Raw genomic sequence first — 15,951 nt, 5'->3', positions numbered from 1 at the left:
AAGAAATGGTGGACCTTGAAAATGACTTCAGATTTTCTCACTGTGCAGAATATAGTCAAACACTGCTGCAGTTAAATATTTTACCCTTTGTTCTCCCTGCGTGATCTACAATAATAATCTGCTTCCATTGATATTTACTGATGTGTTGCTGACAATTACCAGAAAGAGAAGTTGAGGTGCTTCACTGGGCTGAAAAGGGTTTAGCTAAATCAGAAAACAGGTCTAATTAAGCAAGTTTGTTCTACATCCTTAAAAGGCTAATTTGACTTGCCCATGCGTGATATATATAAAGCTCTCGCTGGTGCCAATCACATGTGTGTGTTTCCATCTGTCATTGTTGATCATGAATTTGGTTGACACTTCTATTATAGAGAAAGGGCGAATAGCAATATGAAAATATTTCTTCTATTAATTTCCTTTTAATGTGCACGAATTCATGCACCAGGCTACTAGTTCCTTCATAAGGTCAGTCACCTGCAGGCTGAGTAGAGGGCTGGTCTTCAGTGCTCGATTCATACCCTGTGATAGAGATGGCCAAGGTTGCCAGAGTAGAAGCAGCCATGGAGATAACTTGCCCTGGTAACTCTGCCCCTGTAAAACAAGCACGCATTTTTAAAACTTTTTAAAGCAAATGAACAAAGTGGGAAATAACTTGCAAATTGAAACACAGTAGTCCTAAAAATTTTCACTAGCAATAAAAAAAAATATTTTTAATATATATTTTTATTGATTTCAGAGAGGAACGGGGAGGGAGAGAGAGAGAGAAATAACCATGATGAGAGAGAATCATTCATCTACTGCCTTCTGCATGCCCCCCACTGGGCGCAACCCAGGCATGTGCCCTGACCAGGAATTGAACCGTGACTCCTGGTTCATAGGTCAATGCTCAATCACTGAGCCACGCCAGCCAGGCAAAACAAAATGGTGACTTCAGATTTTCTCACTGTGCAGAATATAGTCAAACACTGCTGCAGTTAAATATTTTACCCTTTGTTCTCCCTGCGTGATCTACAATAATAATCTGCTTCCATTGATATTTACTGATGTGTTGCTGACAATTACCAGAAAGAGAAGTTGAGGTGCTTCACTGGGCTGAAAAGGGTTTAGCTAAATCAGAAAACAGGTCTAATTAAGCAAGTTTGTTCTACATCCTTAAAAGGCTAATTTGACTTGCCCATGCGTGATATATATAAAGCTCTCGCTGGTGCCAATCACATGTGTGTGTTTCCATCTGTCATTGTTGATCATGAATTTGGTTGACACTTCTATTATAGAGAAAGGGCGAATAGCAATATGAAAATATTTCTTCTATTAATTTCCTTTTAATGTGCACGAATTCATGCACCAGGCTACTAGTTCCTTCATAAGGTCAGTCACCTGCAGGCTGAGTAGAGGGCTGGTCTTCAGTGCTCGATTCATACCCTGTGATAGAGATGGCCAAGGTTGCCAGAGTAGAAGCAGCCATGGAGATAACTTGCCCTGGTAACTCTGCCCCTGTAAAACAAGCACGCATTTTTAAAACTTTTTAAAGCAAATGAACAAAGTGGGAAATAACTTGCAAATTGAAACACAGTAGTCCTAAAAATTTTCACTAGCAATAAAAAAAAATATTTTTAATATATATTTTTATTGATTTCAGAGAGGAACGGGGAGGGAGAGAGAGAGAGAAATAACCATGATGAGAGAGAATCATTCATCTACTGCCTTCTGCATGCCCCCCACTGGGCGCAACCCAGGCATGTGCCCTGACCAGGAATTGAACCGTGACTCCTGGTTCATAGGTCAATGCTCAATCACTGAGCCACGCCAGCCAGGCAAAACAAAATGGTTATTAATGACCCACCAGACCAGTGGTTATTTGCCAAGGGAGAATACTTAATAATCAACAGGAAAGTCTGCTAAAAATGCAGGTTCCTGGACTCTATCTTTCTCATTGGGGAACTTCATGCTGATGATTGATACCTGTGGCAGGTAGTTTTTTAACTTCACAGGTAAATTTTAATGCACATCTCTGTTGAAAAATACTGCCAAGTCTGTGAGCTTCCTGAACACAGACTGTCTCACTCTCTTTTATATTACTAGCTTGGAGTACAATATGGCACAGTCCATACTTGATGCTCTCAATGATAACATTCCACAAATGAATATGCAAATGTATGGGCATTATGTAAAACCATATATATATATGGCACATAATTCAGTAGTCAAAATCCACCACTTAAAAATCTAAAAGAATATCATTACTCTGTCTCATGTTATATATGCCCATGTTAAGTTCCTAACAGGTAGTACATCAAGATTAAATTTGCAATAGACTGAAAAGGTTTACTGGCCAATGAGGTCTGTCTGTAATTGTCAGCCTTTAATCTGTTATGGCAGACAACACAGATTAGTTTACACAATACCAGATTCTAGCATGCTTTCCTGCACTGTAGAGACTAGAAAACTAAAGACTATATTTCTTGGACTCCCTTGCAGCTAAGGTCCCATATGTGATGCAGTTTCTACCATGCAGGCACACTTGTGTAAGACTTTGAAGACCAAAGCAACTCACTTTAATTTGGAAGCCACATACATGTCAAACACAGTCACAGAGGCATACATGGCTTATCCACAGGAACTTAACAGAAGTTCCAGAGGTTCTGCTATCTGATCTTTAACTTTGTGGCAGGCAGCAGCAGGATGGCACTTCTACTCAAACAGTCCTTGGGTGTCAATGAGCATTTCTCCTGGCTGCGTTATTTCTGCCTGTGTGGCATCTATGGTAAGCTCAATCGTCTGGTCTTTCCAAAAATTCTATATGCAAATGAGAACTTCTTTCTATTTAGACTAGCTAGCATAGATTCCATTGTCCACAATCAAGAACACTGACCATTCCTAGTTAACAAATCATACACCCACACTCATACAGCTAGGACCTTACTTTTAGGCCAGTACTCAATGTGATTAACATAAAATTCGGCCAAGCGAATGAATTTCAGCTCCAAATGGACTACACATATCCAATAAATTTAACCTTTACAAATACTAACTCTTTCTCCAACTTGCTGATGTCACTAAAACACACAGTAAATATTCAGTGAATCATAGCTAAATCAAAGAAAACTATGCAATATCATCCTAGTTAATAAGTTTTTAGAGTGCCTGAACTTCATAAAGGAATGAAAAGAAGAGCACACATGCTGGGAGGTGGCAGCAGCTGGGGAGAGGTCCATGGGGGGAAAAGGAGACTTACGTAATACTTTAAATAATAAAGAATGTAAATAATAAAAAGAAATAAAAAAGAAGAGTACACAGAAAATCAACATAGAGTACCTGAAAACTATCGAGGTAAAATTAGGAAACTGATCTTATTCAAACAGGCATTCTGACGACTTCTGTCTTAGTGATATCCACCTGCACGGCAAAAACCCCAAGGGTTTGGGCAGAAGGATGACAAACTAGACAGAAAAACTCCAGGACTGAGAATCTAGACAAAGTCATGGTATTGGCAAAAAGTCCCAGCTAAAAATAGACATATAGACAAAGGAACATAATCTTGGGGCCCAAGAACTATAAACAAAAAAGGAAAGAGCATCCAAGGTTTCAAGTGTCCATCTACCCAGGGACAGGGCGAGCATTCAGAGGTCCAAATAACAGGGATCTACGCAAGTCCAAAGAAGCAGGCCACTGACATTAGCAGCCTAGCTCCAGGGGACAGGAACTCATAATCCAGCAAATCGTAAAAGAATAACAGATCACATGTTCAAATATTATCTGATAATAAGCAATGGGCAGAATAGCATTTTTTTAAATCAGGGGAAAATATACTTTGAAACCAATTTAAACAAGACTTTATTCTTGTGTTTCCATTACTAATGTGGAAAACACATTTCCTTCTCAATGGTTTCCAGTGTCATCTCATTGTACTATTAGTCAGTAATAAGGATGCGGACATGTACCAGGAGGAGGTTCTCTATGTCTATTTAACTGACAGTGTCAGAAATAGGGAGTGGAAGATGAGCAGTAAAAAAATCTAGTTTGTTCCTTTTCTTTTTCCAATTTGGGCTTAACTGGACCAAACATTTTCACTCGTATTGCATGCTGTCCTAAAACAATTAAGGCAACCACCAAGTCTTCCTGCGAAGAGAGTTCTAGAAGGTCATTTATAAACAATTACCAATGTTAGGAGGAATGGATCCAGCTTCACTTGCCCATACTTCTCAAGCTGGGTGTCCAGGCTATTAAAGATACACCTGATGTGTTTGCCTGGCTTTTGAAGAAGTACTTCTCATATTCAGAGTAAGTTTACATGAGTAAAATTACACGAGACAACATGTTTAAAGAGTCTACCAGGGCCTTGCCCATACTGTCATTGCTAATAATGCCAGTGCTCCCCTTTTCTCACAGGCTAAGGGAACACATCCAAGCGGGATTCATTGCTAATAATTTGCTAATAGTGCTCCCCTTTTCTCACAGGCTAAGGGAACACATCCAAGTTTCTACCAAGTGAGACTTCGGGATCCAGGAGACAGAGCACTGGGTCCTGCCGCTGTGGTAAGACAGCAGAGTCAACATAAAAGACTGAAGCAGCCGGTAATCACAACTGAGTTCAAGAGGATCAGCAGTCAGTACCTTTCCAGGATGACTGATGCTTGTGCAAGGAGCCTGGCGAAGGGAAAGAACACTAGGCTTAGGGTCCAAGCCCTGGGTTTATCTCTTAGCTCCACCAGTCACCAGTTAATCCCTGGAATGAAGTGTCTTCACCTGCAGAATGGAGATAACCATTCTTAAAAAAAGACACTACATTTAAAAGCATGGTACACACTTAACATGTTTTCTCTACATTATCTTGGGGGTTCCAGGAAATACAAAGAGCTCTCAAGGTCTAAGAGAAAATACTGAGTAAGGCCCCTGGATTCAAAAGGAGCCTCTAAAACTAACTCAGCAATGATTCACAAGAGTTTTCTGGAGGTAATGAGTTCTGATGAAATCCAAAGGATTCATTCAGTGAATCCGGTGAACCACAGATCATAAAAGCGTCCACAGCAGCAAAAGATTCAAAGCTCAGAAGACACAGAGAGAGATGCCTGTACAGGTGACTGGGATACAAGAGCAGGTCCTGCAACGAATGGGACAGTGGAAATGACCGGGGAGGAATAAATGCATGTACTGCCATGGCAGTACACTGGAGCAGTCCTGTACCTAACTACATCACAGTGACATCTACAGGAGGGAACTGACCATAATAAAAGGAAAAGGCTGTCCCAGTACGGACTAGATGGTTTGAGTTCTGATACCTATAAGAAACAGGTTCTAGGGACAAGAGAGAAAAAATACTCAGAAATTTAGAAAAAAAAATGTTTGAAAGATTTATTTTATGATAAGGACTGTCTAGACTAGTAGTCCATAAAAAAGTTCTAGATCAAGAATAACCTATTCCGAAGCAGACTGGAATGAGAGTTATTTGCTCTTTTAGTTTATGTATAACCATCAGAAAGAAGCAAGGAACAAATGTCAGTCACTGTAATAACTGTGTGCTCTTCAGATTTACCTCTCCAGGCACAGCTGCCTCCACATGGCTGGTCAACTAGGAAGTCCAATCTGATGACCTGAGCACTATCGCTCCCCCACCCTCAGCTGTCCCCTTACAACTCATCAGAAATTCATATCTTCAACAAACTGTTCTTGAATAAAAACCATTTACAGCCAAAAATAATCTTTAAAAGAACCTGGTGTATTCAATATTGTAATAGAAGTTTTAACCAGAGAGATCAAGCAAGAAAAGGAAACAAAAGGCATCCAAATTAGCATGGAAGAAATAAAACTATTTGCAGATGACATGCTCTTACATATACAAAACCCTAGTGAATCAGCACCAAAAAAACTATTAAAGCTAATAAACCAATTGAGCAGAGTTGCAGGATACACGATCGACACAGGTAAATATTCATGACCTTGGATTTGGCAATTAGTGCAAGCAACAAAATTGGGAAATTCACAAATAGGTGGAAATTTAACAACACACTTGAATCAATGTGTCAAAGAGGAAATCAAATAGTATTTTTCCTCAGGGAAAATAGAAACACAACATATCAAAATGTATGGGATGCAAAAGGAATTCTAAGAGGGCAATTTATATCTATAAAAGCCTACATTGAGAAAACACAAAGATCTCAAATAATCTAACTACAGAGTTAGTTGCTTAATGGGTACAGGGTTTCCTTTTGGGGTGATGACAATATCTTGGAATGAGGCAACAGTAATGGTTGCACACACTGTGAATGTACTAAATGTTACTTTAAAATGGTTAATTTTATGAATTATACCTCAATAAAAAATGCAAATAAGGGGGAGCATGAGGTATAGTCTAATAATCTAAAATGTTTTAAATAAATTTACTGTTCAGAAAACACCATAGGATTTTAAGTATATTTAAAGCTGTTTCATCATAGCATGTTTTCAAACAAAGCTACTCTCCCCAATATTTCTTAAGAGTAATAGTAATAGAATGCCTCATTTCTTACCAGAAGATTCTTTTCCATTCTGTTTTTCATAGAGGGTGCCCACAGACATCAGGAAAACAATAACCAGGAATACTGGAATTCTCCATGAGCCAGCCAGAGATGCTGCAAATTATTAAGAGTTAACATTTTTAGTTAAAAAAAAAAGAACCCAACACTTTAAAAGAACAATTTGGCATATATGCTAACAAAATTGTTTCACAGGGAAAATTACAAAAAGAAAAAAAGGCCATCAGACAGATGAAACCTAAATACAGGACTTCTCTAAGTCCAGTTCTGCTGTCAGAGGCCCTTGGCCCAAAGGATTGGGTATGTACCAGCTACCTTTAATAGGCTTGTATCACCTGAGGAACCAAGTCCTCTCTGAAGCACATCAAGCTTTTAAGACTATTCCGAACTCAAAACCCCCAAGTAATCCCAGCATGACCTGCATCAGGCATCTGCATAAGGCATGGATCCTAAAGTCATGCGGCCCGACTTGGTTTCCTAACAATACTACTAGATGTGAACTGTCTCAAGAAAGGGGGGAAAGACCCAAAAGAGCACTGCAAAAAGCTTCAACGTATCCTCCCCTAGTGCATAATGCAAAAATGCTAACAAGTGTCTACCCATTAGCCATGTGTAGTTCCTTGAGTTTGTCTAGAACAGTGGTTCTCAATCTTCCTAATGCCATGACCCTTTAATACAGTTCCTCATGTTGTGGTGACCCCCAAGCATAAAATTATTTTCGTTGCTACTTCATAACTGTAATTTTGCTACTGTTATGAATCGTAATGTAAATATCTGATATGCAGATGTATTTTCATTGTTACAAATTGAACATAATTAAAGCATAGTGATTAATCAAAAAAAACCATGTAATTATATATGTGTTTTCCGATGGTCTTAGGCGACCCCTGTGAAAGGGTCATTCGACCCCCAAAGGGGTCGCGACCCACAGGTTGAGAACCGCTGGTCTAGAGCCTTATGGACCTACACCTGCCTGCCTCCCTCCTCTGCCTTCCTCCAATTCAAAATGAGTCAGGTCATGTACTAGGGGGTCTTGCTGATAAACTCCTCCAGCATTCCAAGTCAGCAAAGTTAGAGAGTATCGCTTCCCTCAAATCCGGACTCTAAGCAGAGACCTGTTTTCTCAATCAACTCTTTTTTTTTTCCAACTTTTAACAATAAGTAGCTCTAAAAACTACTTTAAATAGGCTGCCTACTGCTCTTGGTTACTAATTTTGTTTTTAAATTAGAACTAAATATTTCCATAGACTCAGACTTGGAAATAAGAGTCCCTGAAAACTCACTTTTATAACAACCTAGTAGTCACTCAGCTAACAGTGCAGTCCCAAATAACAGAACTATTTTGTGCAGCTCTGACACTGATCTTTCTTCTGTTGAACAGAGATTTTCCCCTCTGAAGCTACTCACTGCTCTAACTCTCTCCAACATGTTTAAACCACTTTCACAGGACAGGCCTCCATGATATTCTTCTTACCTCCACTTCTCCCCACCCCTGCAGCCCAAGTCCCCTCTCTTATCCAGAGTAAACATCTCTGGTTCCTTTCATTGTTTCTCACATATGATTCTGAGCACCTCTTATCATACTTGACTGCTTATCTATATCCTTCTTCAGTATGACACTCAGAAATAGCCATGATAGTCCAAGTGTGCTCTACTTTTTAAGATGTAGTTAGTTTTAAAGGGCCTTTTTGTAAATCAGCATTCAATATAATTAAAAGATAGACATTTTAAAGCATAACATTTTCATTAAATATTAATAAAATATTAAAGCAGAACATTTTCTAAAGATTACTTTAAAGAATTTTAAATGTAACATGTAACACTACAAAAAAAAATCACTTTAATTTGCGTGGTCTGCCGTTGCTGACCTTAAGCTAAACTTTCTTAGAAAAAAGTGACCCACCTAAATGAAAAAGCAATATAATCCAGACAGGAATTGAAACTGCTCTCAAGTAGCGCTCAGTGCTTGCATTCCACTTGAATGAAACAGCCAACACATAGCCAACTACCAACGTCCAGATCTTAAATGAAATATAGACACAGTTGTAAAATATATACACATGAAAATACATACAGTTGTACAAAATGTGCAAGCATCTGTATCGCATGAGAGCTGTGGTCACAAAACAGATGAGGTGAAGGCAGACGCAGCTCAAAGGAGCAGGTGCAGGCTTTCCTCCCCTGTTCAGGTAAGTCAAGTTTTGAAGTAAACAGGCATTTAAAATCCCATGTAGTGATGTTATTTAAATATTTTTAAACAAAAATACATATAGTTTTAATTTAAGATATATTAAAGTTCAAAAACTATTATATGCATAAAGATCCTTAAGATAAAATATTTCATTTTTAAGCCATGGAAGTAAGAGTTTATTCCTTAAGATAAAATATTTCATTTTTAAGCCATGGAAGAGTTTACGGAATTCTTACAGAATTCTTCAAGTTTTCTCCATAGATTAATGTATGTTTAAAAAAGAAAACAAGAAAAGGTTAAAATAATAAGTACTATGATTCCCATTTTACAGATTAAAGAAACTGAGACTTCAGGGAAGTGACTTGCCCAAGGTCACACAGCTAAAAAGTGACAAAGCAGGGATCAGAACCCAGAAATCTAGCTCCAGAGCCTGCTTTCTTAACCAGGAGAAAGAAGAGTGGTGCTAAAAAAAATAAAAAGGAGAAGGACATGGAAACTACAACATTGGAGATATGGATGTAGTTCGGGGGAGGGAAACTTTTATCTTAGAAAAGGAAATGTCAAGATTTGATAGCTATCTTTAAATAGCTGGGGAAATTCATCTGGGGAAAGCATCAGACAATTTTCTGAAAATTTAGGTGGGATTAGGAAGCAACACATTTCAGCTCAATCTGAGGATAAGTCTTTCTAACAAACTACAGCAATCTAAAATTGGAATAAGGCTACCACCACTAAAAGTGTTTGAGCAAGAGCTGACCATCAGTCAGGGATGACGAAGTAGGAACATCTGCCCCTCCGTGAGAAGCTGAACTAGAGGATCACAAAAGGTACAAACTTTCAGATTTTAAGTCTATGATACTTTAAAACCAATCTCCAAGAAGTTCTTGTTCCTTATCTGTACTTAGGAATCAGTATCACTATTAGGGAGAGGGGGAAAAAAAACACAGACTACATACTTCAGATTTTTTAAGGGAAATTCATGGTCCAAAGTGAAGCATGTGTTTTCACCTAATAAACCTGAAATTCACAGATCATCTCATTCCAGTTTAAAATAACCACTGAAATAGACACCTCTGTTCCACTTCTAGGAATTTTGTTTACAGAAGCACTATACACTGTGTGTGCAGACAGATATAAAAATGCTGTGGCAGTTTAAAATATTAAAAAACTGATAACAAGCTAAATGTCATTTTATAGAGGACTAGTTAAATAATGGTATCTCCAAAAATGGAACAATTATTCAGACTTTCAAAAACATGATGAATATCTATATTCAATGATACACTATAAATTTGTGCAAGTGCAAATTTATGATGGTGAAATATACTCTCAAAATGCTAAAAATATGTTCTCTCTAGCTGGTTGGATTACAGGGGTTAATTTGCTTCTTTATGCTTTTCTTCAAATACTGAATTTTCTCCTAAGAGGATTATTACTTTTATAACTAGTGAATGTTAGTCCTAACCGGTTTGGCTCAGTGGATAGAGCGTCGGCCTGCGGACTGAAGGGTCCCAGGTTCGATTCCGGTCAAGGGCATGTACCTTGGTTTCGGGCACATCCTGAATAGGGGGTGTGCAGGAGGCAGCTGATCGATGTTTCTGTCTCATCGATGTTTCTAACTCTCTATCCCTCTCCCTTCCTCTCTGTAAAAAATCAATAAAACATTTTTTTTTAAATGTTAAAAAACAACAACAACGTTGGCCTTATTTTGGATTCTTTCCCTTCAATATTTTGAAGTGTTTCCTTAGAAAAGAGTCACAGAATATTATTAGCACAAAAAGTATGGCCATTTATAAAAACACTTTAGAGTTCCTATTAAACCATTCTTTTACAATGACCGATGTTTAAAAATGTTTATCAGGTTATCCTAATACAGATTCAGAGTTAATATAACCTGGTAGGAACACTTTCTAAAAGGCATCTAGAAAAAAAAAAGTCTGCATACTATAGTACTATTTAAAAAGAAGTATGATCTGTAAGTGCTAACAAGGAAAGATGTCCACAATACAAGGATAAATTAAAGACCAAGGATAAATTAAAGAGTTTTATACATATGTTATCCCATTTTTGTTTTAAAAAACGAAAATCCTAAGCTTTATATATCCACATGGGCATAGAAATAAATTTAGAAGACTATTTGTCAGTAACAACAGTAACATTTGTAGTGGAAATGGTAGCAGAAAAGAGAGACAACAATTCACTTTTACCATAAAACTTCATGCTACTTAATCTTTTAAAAATATAATAAGCATGTTTTACTTGAGTCAACTTTTTAAGTTGCTAAATATTTTTTAAAATAACTGAAACTGAAAATAAAGATTTGGACATTCAAATTCCATACATAATTTCTAGTATGGATTCCTAAGTGTGCCTTTAGGAGAGTTTTTTATTTCTCTGTCTCAGAGAGATAAGCTTAGCTTCGGAGCAAACCTGTTCAACTATGAATTTTCTTCCCAGCATAAATCAATGAGCAAAGTGTATACACAAGAGGTCATACCTTCCCAAGTGTATTTTCTTTAAAACAATGTGTCCTTTTCAAAATATACATTGTTTGTTTTGAATCACTATATAAGGCTCTGCATAATGTGTACTAGATACTAAACTAAGACTGCATTAAAAACTGGCAATGCACTACAAGTAAAGCAAACTAAAAAGTCACATTTGCCTTTCACTTGACTTATTATCCATATGTACTTTTCTGATTAAAAAAATAGTAAATCCATAAGCCATAAGTAGATTTTACCTTTTAAACTAAGTCATTGTTTTCTTTATTTTCATTAACTAGAAAAGCAACTTGGCTTGCTTCTGTTGCATGTTTCTGCAAAACACTCTCCTAAGTCTTTTTTTCTTCTTCTTCTTCTTCTTCTTACTTTCCTAGGTCTTGAACAAGAGAGACTAAACCAACAGACTTCTTCCCAAGTTGTAGAGCCACAGCCCTAAATCACAGACCCAGTCAACTATTGCTTCAAGTACTTCATTCTTTTTTAAGACAGCTTAATGCTAACTTGAAAACTGTTCTCTTTGTGGTCTGGGAACTTAAAGAGTCAAGAATCTTATAAAATCGAAATCTTTCACGGAAAGAATCTAAGCACTGGAAATCTTACTGTTGCCAGACAAGCAGAAACAAACCGGGGGCTCAGAAGTGGAATGGAGCAGGCCTGGATGGCTAATGTACACTTCCTAAGAGCCTCACACCTGCAATGCTGCCAAACTCTTGGGAGCTGTAAAACTAAACACCAAGGAACCTTAGAAATCCTCCAAGTACCAGAGAAGAGCCCTGGTCTGTTCAAGGTCACGAAGCAAGTTATTGACAGAGCTCAGTTTAGAATTTACACTCTTCTCATCTTTCAGCCACTATTCTTTCCACCTCATGCTTCTTTATGAAGTAAAATGAGAGTAATGCGATTAGAGACCACCAAGAAAACAAACCTATTACTACTGCAAACACTGTAAACAGTCTTCAAATTTTCCAACAAGTCTGAATTAATGGAGAGAAGAAAAGCAAGACACTCCCAGCAAAGAAACATGGTGGAGCAGGGGAGGCCATTAGCTTTTCAGATTTATCTTGACAAACCCACACTCCCACTAGGAGAGATGCCAAGTACCTGAAGGACTGAGTCACATGTGAGCATGGTGCAACAAATGATTTTTTTAAAGTGTATAGAAATCACTTACTAAGTCAGTGCAATATCCTAATGTATTTGAAACTGTTCAAAAAGAATTACTCCTGCCATAAATCATTAGTCTTCACCTGTAAGCAGGATGAAATATTAGCAGACGTAGGAAAAGAGCTAAGAGCCTACAGTGAGGGGAAGAGGAATGGAACTAGAAAGATAAACTGGGAACAAAGGAAAATAAAGGCACTGAAGACACTGCAAAGGAAAACTGAACAGGAATTGAAAATAATTGAACAAAGATAAAAGCAAAGAACAGAGAGATGGCTAAGATTTCTAGATGACTAGAATCCAGGGGTCTTTTGGGGAACACATGTGGTTAGTCCAATCCCTGATGTTCTTCCGTTTTTTCTCTAATAACTAAAATCAAATCATACCAAAAAAATAAACTAAAAAATTAACACAATGTATTGGAGGAAAACTTTTAAAAATCCTTATTGAAGGTCTTGATGACAAAGGGACTTCAATTGCTGACAGGTCTGTTGAATACCATTTACTAGTAGAAAGAATAGCCCAGCCGGTGTGGCTCAGTGGTTGAGAATCAACCTATGAAACAGAAGGTCATGGTTCAATTCTCGGTCAGGGCACTGCCCAGGTTGTGGGCTTGATCCCAGGCAGAGGGCATGCAGGAGGCAACCAATCAATGATTCTCTCTCATCATTGATGTTTCTATCTCTCTCTCCCTCTCCCTTCCTCTCTGAAATCAATAAAAACTATATATTTTTAAAAAGAACAAATTAATCTCTAGTCAGTCTTCTCACCTGTGAAATCCCTTCCTATTGCACAGGATTGTTGTGAGAATGAAATAACACACACAAAAGCACCTAATCCAATGCCTGGGTCATGGCTCAAAAACTGCATCTCAACTGTATGAATTGTCAACTCACCAAATGTAGATATGCTTAAATGTAACTTTTCCCTCTGCCTTTCCCATCTATACCTACAGCAGGCTCAAATTTACAAGTTGTCCAAAAAGCATAAAGACTCCTTTTCTTTACCAGGCAGCCCTGCTTGGGATTACAAAATCAAACTGACTGTGAACTATGTGACAGAAAAGTTACAGCGTGGGACCCCTGCCCAGTCACATGACCTATTTTCAGGTCATGTCAGGCCTTAATCAGCACTTTTGCCTGATAGCTGAAAAGTCCTTGTCTCTGCTTCCCAGGTACACCTCACCCCCATCCAACCCCCCACCCCAGTGCTGAAACACAACTGCAAGCCCGTTTCTCTCAAACTCAGATCAACCTCCGGTTCTACTTTCAATTTAGTTCCTCTACCATTCCCTACTCACTTCTAATGATCTCATATTGTCTTTTACAATGGCGGGGGTCTTTTTACCCCCTCCTCTCCTCCCTTGCCCTTACTACTATAGCCAAACAGCTGAGTTTCAAGCCTTTTGGTATATCATTAATTGGCTTGACCTTCCTCCCTACCTCTAGCCTAATGAACCTTGGCCCTTACTTCTCTTCTGCTCATCCACAAACCATACAAGGGCATTTAAGTAAAATACAAAGATGAGGGTTTATGTTCAGTAAAACGATACTCAAAACTATATACTACACTGAGTTGAGAACACCTTTTTACAAGTATCTAATTCCTCATCTCTTTCTACTATCTGAGAGTGACTGACAGAAATGCTTCATTTTCCACTAATCATGCCAATTTACCCATATATTTAACTTCTTACTCTATGAAAGCACACCACATGTTAGTTAGGCCTTTCTTTTCTAATTTCCTTCAGTACAGTGGATAAGATATTTGGCCTTGGCTACAGTAATTTACAGTAAGTTGTAATAGCATCAGTCAAAAACTGTTAGCAGAATCTATAAACGTGTCTGACTGTTGACAGAATTGAATTTCTTGAGGATATAAGAATCAGGCCAAAATAATCTTTATATTTCTTAACAGCATATAGTATTCTGCTTTCTATATAAGAGGCATTCAATGGACTTTTACTGAACTGTGAAACAAGAAGAAAAAATACTGAACTGGGCTCCATAAATGTGAACCGTGAATTTGTTCACAATATGAGTGACGTTGGGACAATCACATTCTCTGGACCTCAGAAACCTCTCCTGGAGAAGAAGACACCCGGCAGGAAAGAGTAACTTAACTTTGGGATCACTTCTGCCTGACAACCACAAGACCCCAGAGTTAGAGGGAGTTGTTGCACATCCCTCCCTCCTGCAACTCAAACAGTCCGCAGGCCTCTTCTGTCTGATCACTTAGCCATTGCACAAACAGGAAGCATCGCAAAATTATGGATGAGGTGCTCCCCAATACTTTGCTGGCCCATAATTGGTGGGTAATGAACATATGTATACCTGTGAGTCTGTCATCTCCATTAGATTATGTACACATATGATTATATGCACCTTGAAGTCAGAGCCTTCATCTTACTGCTTTTAAATCCTTCACAATGCCCAGCAGCCAACATAATCGACTTTTAACTGGACCTGAGAAGTGGTATTGATAGAGCAAGAGAAGACAGCAGTTCTGGGATCAATCATCACTCTACCAATAACTTCCAGCAAGTCAAAACCCTGCTGGGCAGATAAGGAGAATTGTTTTGCAACCTGATGAACACTGACAAAGTGAATAAAAAATTTTTAATGGTACTCTTTATTGATAAATTGGCATCCTTATGCATTAAATACCCACTTGTTTTTTAACAGTCCCCAGTGAAATATTTGAATTAACTGGTCTACAATCTGATCTGAGTTAGGAATTGTGTCACTCGATTATCTTTGAAGTCCCTTCCAATTCTAAAGCTCCCCAATTTTCTAAGAATAAGCCCAGGGTGACCCAAGGATCAGGAATCTACCTCTCTTCCACCCAGTCTGCTTAAGTACTCCACCAGGAGGCGATGTACTGCGGTACAGCTGTTTTTGCACAATGTAAGTAGTTCCCAAGAAGTAGAGTGTGGCCAGGTGGCTCAGCACCCAGAGCCTGGCACGAAATATAGAGAAATCACCTGAACTGAGAGGCAGCCCCGGACTAGGAAGAAACCTTTGTTTTTAGGACTTGAGAAACTAGAATCAACCAGTCCCCAGCTTGTCCCTAATTAGCCCTAGCCAGGCCAGAAGTCACCTCTCCTATCATGACGTGTTAAACGAGGAACTCTAAGGTCCCTTCCAGCTCTGACATCCAGAAAAGTCCACCTGCCCCCAGTCCCATGACCAGGCGTAAATTCAAGTCCACCTGCTGATGCTCTGGAGCCCCCACCTGCAAAGCGGAAAAGTGATTCCCAACTGGGGGCGCGTCCCCCTAAGTCGAGAATCTGCTGGGATGGGCGCGGGGGAGGGAAGGCAGGGAGGCTGTTTCAAACCACACCCGCCCTCCCGTCGGAAGGAAGTGTGCCCAGTTCCGCAGATGCGTGGGAAGGAAGGCGGAGGCTGCCGCTGCCGCACAGGTGTGGAACTTTGGCCGCCCTCGCACCTTGAGGAGGAGTTGCAGAGTCGCACCCCAGGGCGCTGGGGCTGCAGAGAAGGGTGCAGTGTGCCCGCCGGGACCCCGACGGGCCGGGGCCGAGGCTCACTCACCCACACTGCTGAAGTGTAGTCCAGCCCGCGGC

At 39.1% G+C, this 15,951-nt stretch overlaps 1 protein-coding gene across 1 annotated transcript in view; it reads right to left on the bottom strand.

Moving 5' to 3' along the window:
* TMEM245 (transmembrane protein 245) overlaps positions 1-15,945 on the bottom strand; it is a 67,482-nt gene extending 51,537 nt beyond the window's left edge. The window contains exons 1-4 of the mRNA XM_005859783.2: positions 15,920-15,945; positions 8,416-8,533; positions 6,507-6,608; positions 1,378-1,494 (exon numbers count right to left, since the gene is read on the bottom strand). Coding sequence (XP_005859845.1) covers positions 1,378-1,494; positions 6,507-6,555 — 166 coding nt within the window. The 5' untranslated portion in view covers positions 6,556-6,608; positions 8,416-8,533; positions 15,920-15,945. The remainder of the gene's footprint in view (positions 1-1,377; positions 1,495-6,506; positions 6,609-8,415; positions 8,534-15,919) is intronic.
* Between the last annotated feature and the right edge of the window lie 6 nt (positions 15,946-15,951).

Source organism: Myotis brandtii, unplaced genomic scaffold (assembly GCF_000412655.1).
Source record: "Myotis brandtii unplaced genomic scaffold, ASM41265v1 scaffold13, whole genome shotgun sequence".
Lineage (NCBI taxonomy): Eukaryota > Metazoa > Chordata > Mammalia > Chiroptera > Vespertilionidae > Myotis > Myotis brandtii.
This window is presented reverse-complemented; position numbering and strand designations above follow the sequence as displayed.